Source organism: Castor canadensis, chromosome 11 (genome assembly GCF_047511655.1).
Source record: "Castor canadensis chromosome 11, mCasCan1.hap1v2, whole genome shotgun sequence".
Taxonomy (NCBI): domain Eukaryota; kingdom Metazoa; phylum Chordata; class Mammalia; order Rodentia; family Castoridae; genus Castor; species Castor canadensis.
In genome coordinates, this window is record NC_133396.1 from 34,127,736 (window position 1) to 34,146,326 (window position 18,591).

General features: G+C 38.2%; 2 protein-coding genes and 1 non-coding gene across 6 annotated transcripts in view; 1 reads left to right on the forward strand and 2 right to left on the reverse strand.

The window, feature by feature from the left end:
* Ppm1e (protein phosphatase, Mg2+/Mn2+ dependent 1E) overlaps positions 1 to 18,591 on the forward strand; it is a 128,228-nt gene that overhangs the window by 74,748 nt on the left and 34,889 nt on the right. The gene's annotated exons all lie outside the window — the stretch shown is intronic.
* Trim37 (tripartite motif containing 37) overlaps positions 1 to 18,591 on the reverse strand; it is a 204,267-nt gene that overhangs the window by 30,975 nt on the left and 154,701 nt on the right. For 2 of the 4 annotated variants that reach the window (XM_074046206.1, XM_074046200.1), the window contains exon 25: positions 18,082 to 18,145. The exons of the other annotated variants lie outside the window; for them this stretch is intronic. In XM_074046206.1, the coding sequence (XP_073902307.1) occupies positions 18,097 to 18,145 (49 nt within the window). In that variant the 3' untranslated portion in view covers positions 18,082 to 18,096. Of the gene's footprint in view, positions 1 to 18,081; positions 18,146 to 18,591 lie in introns of those variants that run through there. 4 annotated transcript variants of the gene reach the window in all.
* LOC141414200 (U2 spliceosomal RNA) lies at positions 5,150 to 5,340 on the reverse strand. The gene has a single exon (XR_012439278.1). It is a non-coding gene; the product is annotated as a U2 spliceosomal RNA (small nuclear RNA).

Genomic DNA, 18,591 nt, shown 5'->3' on the forward strand with positions numbered 1-18,591 from the left:
CAGAAAACTTACTTGGCCATCTTTTGAATTCCTGTACATTTTGGATTAATTAATATTATACTAAGATTATCTGTTTAGGGACTGGCAGAGTGGCTCAAGTGGTAGAGCACCTGCCTAGGAAGCATGAGATCCTGAGTTCAAACCCCCAAACTGCACACAAAAACCATTATCTGTTTAACTATTGTATACTCCCCATAAGATTATCAAGAGAGAGGACTTTGTCTCATTCATTCAGTTATGCAGTCATTGAGTCAGTCGGTCAGCAGATATTTCAGTAGTTTTTTCTTTTTTATTTACCAGACACTAAGGAAATGCAATGAATAAAAATGACTAAGGTCCATTGACTTTGTATTCCAAAGGAAAAAGTCAGCAATAAACCAAAACAAATAAGAAGACTGCATATTTAAAAACTTATTTTATCGTTTTCACATTTATTCACATGTGAATATATTGTTTGGGTCTCCCCCCCGCCCCAGAAGATTACATGTTTTGATAAAAAGTTATAACAGGGTGGCCAGGAGTAGAGTAGGGTTGATGTACTGGCAGAGGACAAAGCAAATCCTCAATAACATTTTCTGATCTAATGAAACTAACTACAGAGAATAGGAAAGGATGAATTAATAGTAAAATCCTATATAATTCCCACCATAGGAAACCCTTTAAAGGAAATAATATGATTATTATTTATTTACTATTGGCTAGGCACAGTACTAAATACCACAGCTTTGTATAGTAAGTACTATGTATTATGTCATATAATTCTCACAACATTACTGAAAGGTAGATAGTAGACTCATTTTACAAATGAATAAAAAGTTCAGGAGTTTAAGTGATATATTCAATGTCATACAGATAGCATCAGAATACAGATTTTACTCAAGAATCAAAGCCAGTGCTTTTAACCATGATGTAGGAGTTGATTAAAAATTTTCTAAGTAAGCCGGGTGCTGGTGGTTCATGTCTATAATCCTTACTCCTTAGGATCCTTACTCAGGAGGATTGTGGTTTGAAGCCAGCCCGGGCAAATACTTCGTGAGACCCTATCTTGAAAAAAAAAATCCTTCACATAAAAAGGGCTGGTAGAGTGGCTCAAGGTGTAGGCCCTGAGTTCAACCCCAGTACTGAAAAAAAAAAAAAAATCTAGTTAGAGAGCCCTTCATATTAAAAATAATACCATTCCAAAGTTTTTTTTACTTGAAGGTGTCCTCCTATAATGTACACACTAAAAACTGGGTCTTTAATTTCCTACTTTGGTTATGATCATGTTAATTACATTTTCCTCCTGTTTACTTTCTGCTTTTTTGTCTCTTTATTTAAAACTTGATTTTTTTGGAAGCAGTTTTAGATTTATAGCAAAATTAAAAGTACACAGAGATATAGGATATTCCATATATTTCCTGCCCACATATTCATAGCCTCTGCTCATTATCAACATATCCCACCAGAGTGGTATATTTAAATCCACTCACATAAATATACACATCTTTATCACCTCAAGTCCATAGTTTAATCACAACACTCTTGGTGTTGTGCCTTCTGTGGGTTTGGACAAATGCATGGTAATTGCTTGCCGTTATCATATACAGGGTATTTTCCACAGATACTATACTCCCTAATTCTTGGCCACCTCTGATCTTTTTTTTTTAACATTGTTTTCCCTTTTCCCAGAATGTCATAATTGGAATCATACTATATAGAGATTTTCACAATGCCTTCTTTTGGGGAGTAATATCAAATGTACTTGTTTGCTCATTTCTTTTTAGCACTGAGTGATATGCCATTGTCTGAATTTGCCATAGTTTACTTATCCATTTACCTATTGTGTTAGTCAGCTTTCATTACTGTGAAAAAATACCTGAGATAGTCAACTTAAAAGGAAGGAAAAGGCCAGGTGCCAGTGGCTCCCACCCATAATCCAGGCAGAGATCAGAAGGATTGTGGTTCAAAGCTAGCTCAGGCAAATAGTTTGCAAGATCCTATCTCAAAAAACTCATTATGAAAAAAGGGCTGGTGATGTGGCTCAAGTGGTAAGACTGTCTGCCTAACAAGTATGAGGCCCTAGGGGTGGGGGGTGGGGTGCAAGGAAAAGGTTTATTTTGACTCACAGTTTCAGAGGTTTCAGTCCATGGTTAATTGGCTCTGTTGTTTTGGGCCTGTAGCAGCATGGTACATCACAGTGAGAGCACATGGTAAAGGAATGGTGTACGGGAGGCAGGAAACAGAGGTGGAGGGGGAATGTCACCAGCCCTACTGACTAACTTCCTTCTACTAGCCGCTACCTCCTAAAGGTTCCACCACCTCCTGGTTAGCACAGGCTGGGACCAAGCTATCAATTTATGGGCCTTTGGAGGGCACTCAAGATTCAAACTATAGCTGGACACTGGTGGCTCATGCCTATATTCCTAGTTACTTAGGAGACAGAGATCAGGATGATCATGGTTTGAAGCCAACCAGGGGAAAATAAAAGCAAGACTCTATTTCAAAAATACACAACACAAAAAAGGGCTGGCTGAGTGACTCAAGTGGTAGAGCATCTGCCTAGCAAGCGTGAGGCTCTGAGTTCAAACCCTAGTACCACAGGAAAAAAAAATATTCAAGCTATAGTACCCACTAAAGGAGAGCCTGGTTGCTTCCAAGTTTTGGCAAGTGTGTCAATCACTTTTTGTCACCATGACAAACTACCTAAGAATGCAATTTATGGGGCGAAGGATTTATTTTAACTCATTCTTTCATAGGTTTTAGCCCTTGGTCAGTTGGCTCTATTGTTTCTGGATCTATGCTTGGTGAGGCAGAACATCACAGTAGGGGGCATGTGGTAGAGCAAAGTGCTGAACAGGTCAGAGGACAGTAGGGGTACAGATACAAGGAATATTCTTCAAAGACTGCCCCCCTTGCCCCAGTGACCTACTTCCTTCAACCAGGCCCTACCTCCTAATAGCCCATTCAGTGTGAACTCATCAATGAACTAACCCCTCAGTGAAGTCAGTGTCCTCAGGATCCAGTTACCTATCAGGGCCTCCAGCTAGCGACCAAGCTTTCAACACATGAGTCCTTTTTGGGAGGATACTTTATAGTTAAACCATGACAGAAATTGTAAATAAAGCTGCTGTAAACACCTGTGTGCAGGTTTTTGTGTGGATCCTATGGTATAGTATACAGAGGCTCCTTGACTAATGAAGGGGGGTTACAATCTGATAAACCTATAGGTTGGTTGTTTACCCTTGTGATCTCTGCTGCTACCCTGCATTGTGAGAAAGTATCTTACAACATACCACTATCCTGGGAAAAGATGTAAATTCAAAGTACAGTTTCTGCTGAGTGTATGTTTGTCTCACACCACTGAATAGTTGAAAAATCATTATTGAACTATTCTAAGCCAAGGCCATTTTCTGTTTTTAGTTTCATAAGAAACTGCCAAACAGCCTTCCAAAGTGATCGTACCATTTTCATTATTGATCAATGACAGTTTCTGGTGCTCTACATCTTATGAGCATTTGGTGTTATATCAGTGTTTTGGATTTACAGCATTCTCGGTTTCATTGTTGTTTTAATATGCATTTACCTGATGACCATTCCCCATGTAGGAAATGGGAGCAAAGTCTCAAAATGGTGGCCCCCATCTCATAGTCTTATACTGGCGAGCTGGGGGAATACATGTGATCAAAGATAATGGATGTGGGTGCCTGAGATGCTTGTTAAAATGGGGGTGGGCAGTGGGGGGTCATCTTGACCTATCCAAATCAAAGAGACAATAGGTGTGCTTTAGAACTTTCCTTTGCTAGACATGATTATTCTCCACCCATCCAAGGATCCTTGCAGCTTAATATCTCAAAGAGGAAAACAGAAGGAGGTAGCTCATCTTTGTCTCCCAGTTTCTGTAACTTAGCATCTAAAAGGAAATGGGAGGGGGGCAGCTGCTCTTGCTCTCCTTGTCCCAGTGTCAGAGTCTGACCCTTTAAATATTGATTCAAATATAATTTCCCTGTCTCCTTTTCTATCTATCCTGCCTCAGTTGCACTAGTTTACATTTCCACTACAGTGTATGAGGGTTTATTTCCCCTTACATCCTTTGGCCAGTTTTCTTCTGAGAACTATCCAATTCATTTGCTCATTTATTAATTGGATTATTTGTTATTTTATTTTGCTGTTTAGTTATTTGAGTTCTTTCTATATTCTAGGTATTAATCCCTTATCTGTTGAATAGCTGGTTGTCTCCAACTCTGTGGATTGTCTCTTGATTCTGATAACTTTCTTTTGATGTGGAGAAACTTTAAAATTTGATTGCAGACCCATTTGTCAATTCTTGTTCTTATTTCCTGAGCAATTAGTGTCCTATTCAGGTCTTACATTAAGATCTTTGGTGCGTTTAAAGTTGATTTTTGCATAAGGTGAGAGATAGGGGTTTAGTTTTAGTTTTCTGCATATAGATACCCAATTTTCCAAGCACTTCCACATGGTTTTTAAGGGCAATTAAATCGTTTGGAAAAAAATAGTTTCAAGCAAATATTCCTAATGATTAAATAGTTGTTAGATGGTCCTTACAGGTTACTGTGAGGTTTGAAAGAGATCATGTACATAAAGACAATGTCTGGCATATAATTTTCAATAAATAGAAAATAGTAACTAATAGAGGTACAATTTTCTTCTTCTTCTTCTTTTTTTTTTTTGACAGTACTAGTGTTTTGAACTCAGGACCTCACCCTTCCTAGGCAGGCACTCTACCACTTGATCAACATCCCTAATCCTTTTTTTTTTTCTGCTTTAGTTACTTTTCAGATAGGGTCTTGCTTGTTTGCCCAGGGCCAGCCTGGCAATTCTTTTACCTATGCCTCCCATGTAGCTGAGCTTGTAGACTCACACCACCATGCTCATCTTGTTGTGGAACCTTGTTATCATTTTGCCCAGAATGGCCTCAAACCATGATCCTCTTGATCCCCACCTCCTAAGTAGCTGTGATTACAGAGTTATACCACCACACCTGGCTAGAGGTAGAATTTTCTATTGCCATTTCCCTGATTCTATTGAAATAAATACTCAGTTAAGCCTTGTTCATTCTCCATAAGTCTTTGCTTATAATTGCCTGTAAGTAAAGAAATTATAAGCGATGTTAGGGATATTAAGGAGACAATTCTTTTTTTTTTTTCTTTTTTCTTGGTACACCGTTCCTGGAAGTACTGCAATACCAGGTTGATGCGTGCAGTGGACGGAGCAAGCGCCTATTCTATCTCCTAACTCCAAAAATCCATTTAATATATTGTTCTTGGATAGATGACATATCAAATATTAAACTGATAAGAACAGATACTACACTTGATCTTAGCCAAAAGGCCGAGAAGTGACAGGACACGATTCCTTACTTGCAAATTGAAAGTTGTATCTATTGTATCTACCTCACAGGGTTTGACACATGCAAAACGAAATTATATATGTGAAGACCCTTCATAAACATCAATTAGCATACAGATAAAGATATTATATACCTCTAGTAAGCTAGTTAATGGAATTCCCTCAGTAACTTGAAGAACTGCCTGGATTCATTAGAAACTAAAAAGAACACCTTCTAATGTGTTGACCTTTTTTCTTCTGGTGAGGCCTAGAATTTATTACTATTATAATTGTTGCTATTGTTACCTGTTTGTTTTCCTAGCAGTTCTTATATAGCATACATTCTCCTATTTCTTCCACTCTATTTACTCTGTGACAGTTTTTCCTAAGGCAATGCCCAATGCTGTGGTTAAGGTTATAATTCAGCATTTCCTTTAAGGAGCTCGCTCTCCAAAATCCATTTTGAAATAGATGATAGTGATCTGCAGTCAGATTCATTCAGCTTGATGCCAGTACTCTTGATTTAACTTAAGCAGCACAGAACCAATTTTGGGGGGATTTCAGAAGGGAAACTATAGCTGGAAAGTAAAATGATTGTGAACCCTGCTATAGTGTCTACTGTGGACAATTTCTTCTTTTCATTGTAAGAATAATGCATATTTTGTACTGTTACAGTTCTGCATAAAAAAGGTTTTGTGACCTACCCCTTCTTTTTTTCCCAATTTTCATTTACTGACTCAATGAGTCTTTTCAAAGTCAAAATGTAACTTTATTTTCTGGTTCCTTACAGAGTAGCATTTACAGAAAATTGCAGTAAATTATTCTGTCTTTAGTTTGAATTGTATTTTACCACACGAAGGAAATCATTTTCCTAGATAGTTTCTTTAGAATTCCTGAAAATAGTTTTGCATCTTTCTCAGTATCAAAAACTAGGCTGAAAATTTCATTTTTATCCCTAGTTGCTGTATTGTTGTTGCTTCTCCTATCTGTACTCCCTCCCCCACCCCCTTTCTTCTCATTTATTTTCTGAATTTAACAGTGGGGAATCCACTTGATGTGCTCACAGCAGGTAATAAGTACTGTGGGAGTTAATGGATTGGTTTCTTTGGGTGGTTAAAAAAATAGAAGGGTAATTAAACTTTTCTGATGCTGCCAACTGCACTGAGATTTGGTGTGTATTTAAGACTTATTTAAAAATAGTTCTTCAAAAATTTAACCAGTAGAATTCCTAAGGGATCATTTATCAACTAGAGATTACTTAGATTACTGGAATTTGTGTAAAGTAGAAATAATTCTGTTTCATATAAGGCTAGATCTAATGCTGTACAATCTCATTTAAATTTTTAGTGTTTAATTTATGACCTTTAATAGGGTTCTTTTTGCGTACCATAAATTCCTTTTTAAAAGGAGTATATACTTTTAAAATGCAAGCTTCTAAAAAACTAAACAATAAACATGATTTATTCGGGTATGTTTAAAGATACTGATTTAGCCATGGTCCTTGCTTCTTGAATAACCAAACCTAAATCTAGATGAAATTAAAAAAGGGATTATTTTTATGAGTTACATTTAAGTCAAATATCTAAGTACAAAGGAATGTTAGTATCCTCAAAAACACAAATGCAGCACAGTTACGGCTTTGGAATGGATACTTTTCAGAGTGCTATGAAATGGTAATTTAGATTTAAACAAAAAGATATCCCTTAAGGTATGACTCTTAGAAGATAGTGGGTAAGAATAGTGGTGTGTACATTCCCTCTTAACAGAATTATGAGGGAATGTAGCATTTGAGAACATACAGGAAAACTGGTGTAAGAATAGAAACCGATAAAGAGGCATTGTAGGAAAAGACAATCACTGAACTTGAAAAGGTCTTGAATAGTTAATAATTAGTTTTTACCCATTCATTCAGTAACTATTTATTGCGAGTCTTCTGTGTACTTCTTGCACTGAAGAGTTTGTGTGTGTGTGTAACTAGGGTTTGTACTTAGGGTTCTGTACTTGCAAAGCAGGCACTCCACCACTTGAGCCACTCCTCTAGTCCATTTTGCTCTGGTTATTTTAGAGATGAGGTCTTGTGAACTGTTTACCCAGGCTGGCCTCAAACTGTGATCATCCTGATATCAGCCTCCCAAGAAGCTAGGATTACAGGTGTGAGCTGCAGGTATCTGGCTGGCACTGAGTTTTTTGTTTGTTTGTTTTTAAACAATGACAAGACTTGCCTAATTTTAAACTTTTAATTTTGAAGTAATTTTAGATTTATAGTAGACCTGAAGATAGTGCAGAGAGTTCATGTATGTCCGTCTCCCTTGTTCCTCTAATGTTAATATCTTATAAGATGGTGGTAAAATTATCAAAATACAAAATTAACATTGGTACTTTTATTTATTTATATTTTATTTCATGCATTTTGGAGTATTAAACCAGAACCTCCAGGCCTGCACATGTTGGGAATACCATTAAGCTATACCCTCAACCTTTGACTTACATTTTTAAAGGACATCTCTGACTCTACGGACAGAATAAACTGTGGGCATGGGGAATGGCAAGGTAGAAGCAGGGAGACTAGTTATTAGGTAATGACATTAATTCAGGTGAGATATAATAATAGCTTTAACTGGGGTGGTATCTATGAATTGGTAAGAAGTAGACTTTGAAGATAGGACCCAAAAGGTAATTCTGATGGACTGAATTTGGGCTTTGAGCTAAAAGAGGAATAAAACATGATCCTAGGGTGTTTGACCTGAGCAAATAGAAAAATGGAGATAAGGAAGTTTATGGGAGGAACAGGTTTGGCAAAAAGGTTGGGAATTAGGAATTAGCTTTGGAGCATGTTAATACGTTTGAAATGCACAGTAGATCTCCAAGAGTATGAACTTGAGTATAAGAACCTGGAGTTCAGGTGTGAAGTTTGGACCAGAAACATACAGTTGGGACTCATCAGCATATATAACAGGTAAAGTGATGAGGCATGACAAAATCTATGAAATGTGTATGAATAGAGAGTAGGTCAAGGACTGAACTCTGGGGAATTTTCCAACTTTTAGAGGTCAGACAGAGAAAGAGAAACCAGCAGAAGACCAAAAGGAGTACTTAATGACATAGAAAGTAAACCAAGAGAAGTGGTGGCCTATAAGTGAAACAAGCAGTAGAAAAGTGATCCACCTGTGTCATATTTTGCTGATAATGAAAATAAAATGGAGAGTTGACAGATTTGGCAACATGGAAGTCATTGTGAGCTTAATAAAAGCAGTTTCAGAGAAATAGTAGGGACTAGAACTTAAATGGAATGAGTTTATGAAACAAGGGGAGCCAGTCGCCAGTGGCTCACGCCTGTAATCCTAGCTACTCAGGAGGCAGGGATCAGGAGGATTGTAATTCGAAGCCAGCCTGGGCAAATAGTTCGGGAGACCATATCTCGAAAAAAAAACCCAACACAGAAAAAAGGGCTGGTGGAGTGGCTCAAGATGAAGGCCTTGATTCCAAAGTCTAGTACCACCAAAAAAAAAAAAGGGGGGTGGGGAGGGAGCTGAGAAAGTACAGATAGTACAATTTGCTTTTTCATGTTTGGTTGATAGGAATGATTAATAAAGAAGGGAAACTGATCATGTAAGTGACACAGTTGTAAAACAGGTATCCTTGGCTGGTTAAAGGGAATAGAACACAGTGGATAAGTAGAAGACATGAACTTATGATTGTGAACATTGTTTTTTATCATTGTAATAGGAAGAATGACAGAGCATATGGATACAAATGCACATGGTTCAGTAGATATAGTGAGTTCCGAGCATTTTTCTTTCTTTTTTTTTTTTTTTTGTGGTACTGGGGCTTGAACTCAGGGCCTTCACTTTGAGCCACTCCCCCAGCCCTTTTTGTGTTAAGTATTTTCGAGAACTTATTTGCCTAGGCTGGCTTTGATTCATGATCCTCCTGATCTCTGCCTCCTGAGTAGCTAGGATTACAGGCATGAGCCACTGGAGCCCAGCTTCTTTCTTTTTTTGCAGAACTGGAGCTTGAATTCAGGACTTCATACTTGCTAGACATGAGGCCTTGAGCCATGCCTCCAGCCTGCATTTCTGTATTTCAATGAGAATAAGGAGAAGGAAGGAAGAAAAGGTTATTTAAGAAAAATACAGTTTAAAAAAAAAAAAAGAGAGAAAGAAAAAATAGTTATGCCAGGTACAGTGGTATGTGCCTGCAGTCCCAGCTTCTGAGGCTGAGGTGGGAAGATCACTTGAGCCTAGGAGTTCGAGACAAGCCTAGGCAGCATAATGAGAAATTGTCTCAAAACACAAGGGGCCAAATGTGTGGCTCAAGCAGTAAAGTACCTGCCTATCAGGTGAGAAGCCCTGAGTTCAAACCCCAGTACTGCTGAAGCAAACCAAACAAGCAAACCAAAATTGAAAACAAAATAGTAAGTTAAGGGTTCACAAAGTTACCAGTCATGAATTAAAGGAAGGCCAGTTTAATTTTGTTTTGCTTACATTCAACCATGGATGCTGGCTTGAATCAGGATAGAATTCAATTTAATCAGTATTTTACAAAGTGGGTTAGACAGAGGAATAAAGGGATAAGCAATTTGAGAATTTATGCAAGGGAATGGTAACAATGGGCTAAGGAAGGATAATAGTGAACATGGTAGGAAAAATGGATTGAAAGTCCTGGTGGTGTTAAAAAGTTGATGAGGCTCAGAGAGAGTGGGTTGAGAAGACAGGAGCTGGGGAGAAGGGTGGAATGCTTGAACTATGGAGATTATGAAGGTGGTTTAATTATTAGTAATGAGAGCCTATGAGATGATCATAGAAGGGTCTGACTGTTGAAATAGAGGACTTAGATCATCGGAGGTGAGGAGGTCAAGAAACTTAGATGTCTGAGTGTTGGAAGGATCATCTGTGAAGGTACTGAAATAGCTAAAACATTGTATTGGTGGAGGGGAGTAACAATAAGGTAGGTGTTAAAATATTCAAATAATGAAGCCATGAGTATGGAGATCTGCTGAAGATTATAATTGGAGTGGTAAATGATTTAGCATGAATTTCCAAGTTTTGTTTTTGTTTTTGTTTAGGGAGAAAGGAGGGACATTGTTATCTGTAGGTAGCATTGAGGAGCAAGGATGGCACCTAATCTACCTTAAAACCAGTCTGTCTGGCACTGCTTCAGTGGGTTCCAAGAAAGAATGGTATCTTCAAAAGAATCAAGTATCAGTTAATGTAAGAAGCTGAAAGGAATGACATGTAAAGAGAAGAGACTGAAAAGATAGGTAATTTGCTTATCCCTTGAGTTAGAAAGGCATAGTGGAAGATTGGGTTGGGAGGAAGGATATAAATCTGAATCAGTTTATGGGTTGTATGGAGTTGAATAGAGATGAGAGATTATGTTAAAAGGATTATCTAAGAAATATTGGCTTCTTCTGGTGTTTGAATTATAGGGAATGACTGGACTAATTTTTAAAGGAGTTGATTTTTCTCTCCTAGCCATATGTAAGACTTCTAAATAGCTCATATAATAAAAACTGTCAGGCTTCCTGGTTACACCATTGATTATTTATTGCATTGTTGAGGATTGAACCCAGGGCCTTGTGCTTGTAGGTAAGTGCTGTACCATTGAGTTATAACTGAAACCTCTTGACTTATTTATTTTACTTATAAAAGAAATTCAGTATCATGGTTAAAAATTCAAGTAACAGAGAAAAAAGGAAAGTATAAACCTCCTCCCCAGATTTTCATTTCTGTTACCCAAAGTAACTGCTATCAACTTAGTATATGTGTCACCATCTAAATCCCTTTTTCAAATGCTAATACTGTTTTCTTACATATGTCTTTCTAGAAGGATATATAGATTTATCTTATCATTTTTATTGGCTGAATTTGTATTTAATCAGTACCCTATTGAGGAAGGACACTTGTTTGTTTTTTTCCTACAGTGAACATCATTAATGTGCCTGGGAAGTACATTTACAGCTGTATAAACAGGATAAATTTTTTTTCTCTCTCCTTTTTATGGTACTGGGGAGTTTGAACTCAGGGGCTACACCATTCCACCAGCCCTTTTTTTGTGTGTGATTTTTTTTTTTTTTTTTTTTGTAGCTAGGATAACAAGCATGAGCCACTGGTGCCCAACTCTGGCAGTTTCTTATAAAACTAAACACACACCCACTCTATGACCCATCAATTCCACTTCTAAGAGCTTACCCAAGAGAAATGAAAACATATCTATAAAATGACTATTGGAATTAAAGACCCTCCGGTGCTGAAAACAGACAGACAGACAAAATCTTGACAAGGCAATTTCTTTTGATCAAAAGGTTGCAAGCATGTATTCATTCCAGCTGAGCAAAATGGCCAATGGTGGTTTCTCCTTATATCCCTGATGCAGTTGTACCTGCCCCTTACTTGGGATTTGTACAGGTCAAAGGTTCACAATCTTTCTTGATTGGCTAAAAGGCTTGGGGGGTGGGGGTAAGGCATGCAATTTGGTGGGCAGTGGGGCTGTACAAGAATCCAGAAGAAGAAACAGGAACCCTTTAAATAATGCAAGTTACCTAAGATAGCCACCTGAGGAATTTTAAGTAATCTAAGAAGGTGACAAATACTTTGATAGAAAAGATCATTTTTCTTACAATTTCCCCCTTTTTTAAAATTTGAATTATTTTCTTCAAACTCATTTAGGAGCCGTTGGCTCTCATGTTTCTGTGTTTCTAATAGGAACAAATTATTTGGGTAGGGCAGGGGTGATTGTTTGGTGAGGGCTATCTCAGTTAACAGCTGTGTTAGTCCTCGGACACAAGGAATTATGTAGCATCCTACTAAAATTAAAACTCTGGCCACTACGACCAAAGAGGTTAAGATTGAGGTCATCCAGCCCTTCCATCTCCCAAACAATTTCTCCATTAAGTTTGTGAAGGGATCATTTATACCTGAATTTTCAGCTAGCTCATTGGATAGGGTAGTTAATCCCTGAAGGGCCTTACTAATAGTTCCATCAGGGGCTGTATTATTTGATATATATTGCAACACGAAACTCCAATCATTATGCAAACCCCTCCCTTTTCAGCCAACATCATGTCTAATGCTAGCCTGTTCTCCCAAGCCATCTGACTAATTGGTCTCAATTGCTTTGCTATTCCTTTGATAGCATCCCAGGTATAGTTAACAAACCTTTGTTGGTTATAATAAATATAATTAATCCAACCGACATTTTTATTTATGGTGGACCACCAAGAGTACTGATTTAAATCCTGTTGCAATTTGATTTCTGACTTTAAATTCATCTGGCACCCCTCTAAGAACCCCAATGGCATCAATGTAAACATGGAGATCCAAGGAGCCTCTGTGGCTGGTTGCAACGTCTATGCCTGTGTCTCTCCTTTTCCTAGGTGTTGTGACATGGGCTGGGGATATAAATGCTAGGGTGAAAGGGCTTGCCAACAGCACCAAACCACAGGTGCCTACCCAGTTACTTGGGAGAGTCTCAAGTTAAGGTCCTCTACAGTATCACCAGACATCGGCTTTGTCCACTGAGATTGTGGACTGGTTTGTGAGACTGTTGAAGGATCTGCTTTCACTGTATCCCATCAGGTTTTCCATATTTGTCAGTCGTCCTCCCCTGCCTGGTGAGACATGAGGTATAACTGGCATCTGGAGCAGATGGTTTAACAGTCCTTGGGGGCTGACCCGCAGGACCTCTGACCTCTGGGAACAGTAGTGATGGTGTCTGGCAGGATTTGTTATCCTAAGCCATGGCATCCTGAAAGAGCCAACATGTAATACATTCCATCTGGATCTTAGGACCACCTGAGACTCTGGCCTCCCAGTAGTAACAATTGCTCTGTGTGGACACAATATTTTATCCATTCCATCCAAGCATCTGTATCCCCATACCCAATTTCAATAGTCAGTTTGTCTTAGGTCCTTGACTTCTACTGTGGTTACCTGAGTTTGATTGTTGTATAAACGTGGAGGTAACATTGGAGCAAAGGTGGAACTGAGAGGGTTTGGGAACTTGACAGAGCTCAAAGGCACCTAAAGGGTCTGTTCCTGAGACAATTGCCCCCAACCCATATTTATAAAATGTGGATGGTTCTGTTGTTGTACTCCAAGAGCTTTCTATGACCAATCTAAGTGGATTACACTTCTTTGCATGAAGGAGAGTGGTGTGTCTGAAACAGCTGTAATTTCGACTGTAGTCTGTTTAAAGACTGCCAACTGTTCTGAATGGTGGAAATTGGAGCCTTACCAGGGCCTCAGGGTCTGGTCCAGCCCTTAAGATTGTCATAAAAGGGAGAAGTGTATCCTTTATACCCAGTGTTTCACCCCACATGCATCCACTCTGAACAGATACCAGGGTTCTCTGTGGGCCCTGTCAGAAGGAAGGAAGTATTGGAATTAATAACCCTCCAGTGCCGAAAACAGACACACGAGAGACAGAAAATCTTGACAAGGCAATTTTCTCTTGATTAAGAGGGTGCAAGCATGTGCTCACTCCCACTAAGCAACACGCTAGCACAAGATGGCTGACAGTGGCTCCTCCTCACATCCCTGGCAGAGTTGTACCTGCCCCTCACCTGGGATTTGTCCAGGTCAGAGGTTCACAATCTCCCTCGATTGGCTAAAAGGCTTAGGGGATGGGTTAGGATATACAGTTGGCGGGCAATGGAGTTGTACAGAAATCTGGAAGAAGCAAGGATGCTTTAAACATGGAAGTCACTTAAGATGGCGACCTGAGGAATTTTTAAGTAATCTAAGAGGGTAACAAATACTTTGATAGAAAAGATCATTTTTCTCACAATTTCCCCCCTCTTAATTTAAATTCTTTTCTTTAAACTCATTTAGGAGTCATTGGCTCTCGTGTTCCTGCATTCTAATAGAATCAAGTTATTTTGATAGGGCAGGGGTAATTGTTTGGTGAGGGCTGTCTCAATTAACCGCTTGGGTGTGTGACGTAATAGTCCTCAGGGGCTGATCTGCAGGACCTCTGACCTCTGGGAACAGTAATGATAGCATCCAGCAGGGCTCATTGCCCCAAGCTTTGGCATCCTGAAACAGAACGAACATGCAGTACATTCCATCTGGATCTGAGGACCATCCTAATGAAAATGGGACCACCTGAGACTCTGGTCTTCCAGTAGTACAAACATAGCAATTGCTCTTATTTAATGTGTGGACAGAATATTTTACCCAAGCTTTCCGTATCCCTGTATCCGATTCCAATAGCCACAGTTTGTCTTAGGTCCTTGACTTCTACTATGGCCACCTGAGTTCGATTGTTGTACAATAGAGGTAATATTGGAGTGGAGGTAGAACTGGGTGTCACCTGGGAGGGGTTGGGAGTTAGATGGAGCTCAAAGGCACCTAAGCAGTCTGTCCCTGAGACATCTGCTCCCAATTCATATGTACAAAATATTGATGGTTCTCGTGTCATACGCCAAGGATTTTTCTAAGTGAGTTGCATTGTTTTATCTTTACAAGTAGGAGAGGGGTGTGTCTGAAACAGCTATAATTTGTCTCCCCAAGAAAGGGCCAGGGGTCTCCCTCCCCAGATGGAATGCAAAATCCCAGATGAGCCCCCAAATTGTTGGAATTAAAGACCATCTGGTGCCGAAAACAGACACATGAGAGACAGTCTTGACAAGGCAATTTCTTTTGATCAAAAGTGTGCAAGCATGTATTCACTCCAGCTGAGCAGACACGCAAGCACAAAATGGCTACAGTGCCTTCTCCTTATATCCCTGATGCACTTGTACTTGCCCCTTACCTGGGATTTGTGCAGGTCAGAGGCTCACAATCTTTCTTGATTGGCTAAAAAGCTTGGGAGATGGGGTAGGGCACACAATTTGGTGGGCAATTTTCATGGGGGGGGGTCTATTCAGGAATCCAGAAGAAGAAACAGGAATCCTTTAAACAGTGCAAGTCACCTAAGATAGTGACCTGAGGAATTTTAAGTAATCTAAGAGGGTGACATATACTTTGATAGAAAAGATTGTTTTTTTTACAGTGACTCACACAGGAATGTTTACAGTTTCTTTATTAATCATAGCAAAAAAACTGGATACAGTGTACATGTCCATTAATAGGGAAATAAATAAACTACAGTATATTAGTGAAATGGAAAACTTTTCAGCAATGAAAAGGGACTATTTATATACAATAGCTTGGGTGAATCTATAAAATGTTTTGGTGAATGAAAGGAGCCTTACATAGAGGAATACATGGTGAGTCTATGTAAAGCAAAAAGATATAGAACTAAACGATGGCAGCAAAAAACTGAGAGTAGTGGGAGACTGCAGTGGGGATGCAAATTGACTGAAGGGGCATGGGGAACTTTGTGGAATAATTAGGATATCCTGTATCTTGGAAAGGATTTGAGTTACATAGGTACATGCAACTTGTTAAAATTCCATGAATATACATTCAAGATTTGTGATTCTATGTAAATTTTGTTAAAACCTATAAACACACGGTGAATTCTAGTTAATAATAAACATACTGATTTAGGGTGGAAGTGTACTGGCATCAGTAAGTTGCTTTAATATTCATGAAAAATAAGATATTCATGGATTAATCAATGGAGATAGATAGATAGATATCAAAATATTAATGCCAGAATCTAAGTGGTGGGAATATGAAGTCACTGTAAATTCTTTAATTTTTTTGCACACTTGAAAATTTTCATAATAGAATACCAAGCGTTTGATACTCTCACAAGCAACTCCTTTTATTTTCTCCATGAAGAAAAGTAAATTTTGATTTTGTTTCGTGTTTTGAGACAGGGTCTTGCTCTGTAGTCTGCATTGGCCTTGGACTCATGAACCTCTTGCCTCAGCCTCCTGTGTTGGAATTATAGGTGTGTGTCACTTTGCTTACTGCAAAGTAAGCTTCTGAAGAGGACCAAAATAACCTCTGAAAGTTAAGTCATTTGCTTGTTATGTTTCTGGTGGAATGTAAGTTTTCACAGAACCAATAAGAAACAGTATTGGGTTTCTTAATGTTATCAACTTACATAACGATTAGTTTTTTAATAACTACTTAATTTACACAGTTAGGATGTTAACTTATTTAATACCAAGTAATTTATTATTATTACTATTTTATTTTTTTGGTACTGGGGTTTGAACTCAGGGCTTACACTTTGAGCCACTTCATCAACCCTTTTTGTGAAAGGTTGCCCAGGCTGGATTCAAACTGATCCTCCTTATCTGTGCCTCCCGAGTAGGTTGGATTACATGCATGAGCCACGGGTGCCCTGCTAATATTAACTTTGGAACGTCTTAAAAATGGAATAAATTGAAAATAATTGTCATTATTTTCAATATCAGAAATTCTTTCATCTGAGAATTTAATTGAGGTTCTATCACAATTTATAAGAATGAACTATTTAAGCTGGGTGTGTAGCACATGCTTGTAATCCCAGCACTTAAGAGGCTGAGGCAGAAGAGAAGATTGATAGTTAAAGGCCAGCCTGGACTACATAGCAAGACCCTGTCTCAAAAAAATAAACATCTGGGCACCAGTGGCTCACGCTTATAGTCCTAGCTACTCAAGAGGCAGAGATCAGGAGGATCGTGGTTGGAAACCAGCCCAAGCAAATAGTTCTTGAGACACTATCTCGAAAATACCCATCACAAAAAAAAGGGCTGGAAGAGTGGCTTAAGATGTAGACCCTGAGTTCAAACTCCAGTACCAAAAAATAAAATAAAATAAACAGAAGAATCAAGTACTTGAAAGACCATTTGTTGGAATTTCTATGTAAACCATGTGGGATTAAACTAAAGCAGGAAAATAAATCACAACTTTTCCTCCTTATTGATATATTTAAGTTTTGGTGAATGCAGTTGGTTTTGCACATATGTTGTACAGACTAGAGAGAAGGAATCTACAATCTGTTAACAGATCTTGCCTGGTTTTAGACTACTTTAGAGGGATGGAAGGAAAATGTAAGGTAACTATAAACACTTCATCTTCTTTGATTTGATATTAACTCTCAATATTATTCATTTGTTATAAATTTATATTTAAACAAGATCTCTAAATTCCATCCAAAACACATGAACAACAAAAGTTTCAGGTTTATGGCAAAGAATCTGAGAGCAAAATGACTAATAGAAGGTCATAGTATAAGTTAAATAGCAGGCATGAAATTAGATTAAAATTACTGATTCCTCACATACTTGTTTTCCTTCTGAACTCACTAAATAGGACTCCTTTAACAAAGTATTTTATTTTGCTCTACTCAGGAATCAAGATGCCTAAATGCACATGCCTTTGTGTTATAAAAAGCAGTACAGATCCCTAGTGTAAAACAATTAGGGGCTCATTAAATAGTAGAATAGCAGTGACAATAGAATAACAATAGTAGATATCACCAGGAAAAAAATGTGTTATTATTATTTAATAAGAGTAAGACATATCTGAAACATCAAATCACAAAACTAAGGGCTGCCAAAACCAGCAAAGGCCAAATGGGTATGAAGAAATATTACAGGAAGCCTATGTCTGCAGACCTCAGTAAGAGCCAATAGAGTATATTCTCTATATTTTTTGAACCATTCAACTGCTTCCTGTAGTAGCTTATTAGTTTGAAGAATGAGGAAATAGCTAAATGAAGAACTAGAAATATACCATATTTTAAGAAAAACATTGGTGAAGAAAGAGACGTTGTACTATGCACAGCTTGCCAATATTTGCTGGCTGGGAGAAGGAGAGAACAAAATAACTCATACAACCTGGAGTCCTCAGGAACTTCATTGTGATTTAGGAAGAATTCTTGCTAGCCTCAAGTACAGGTAGCTCTTACAAATAGCTGGTCCAGGAAGAACAGCTGACTGAATATTTTAAAGAAAACAGAAAAGAATTTATATAGAGAGTAGTATAATAAAAATAATTGAAAAGAATAAAATGAAAATAAAAATAATGGCAATTGCAAAACACTGCTGAATAATGAAAAGCAACTGATGAAAACTGTAATAAAATATACTTCCTTGAATAATTAAAAAAAGAACTTGCAAATGCTCCAATAGAACTGTAACACATACTGGCCTGGTGGTTCATGCTTGTAATCTCAGCTCTCAAGGAGACTGAGACAGGAGGATTGCAGTGAGGTCAGCCTGGGCTACACAGTGACACCCTGTCTCAACAAACAAAAAACAACTTAGAGATAGGTCAAAGAAGATTTGATGCATAAGATAAAGTCTTAGCTATAGGGCTTAGGAAATAAGTGGAAGAGAAAAAACTGTCAATGAAATAAAGGGCACATTAGAAGTGATAAAGG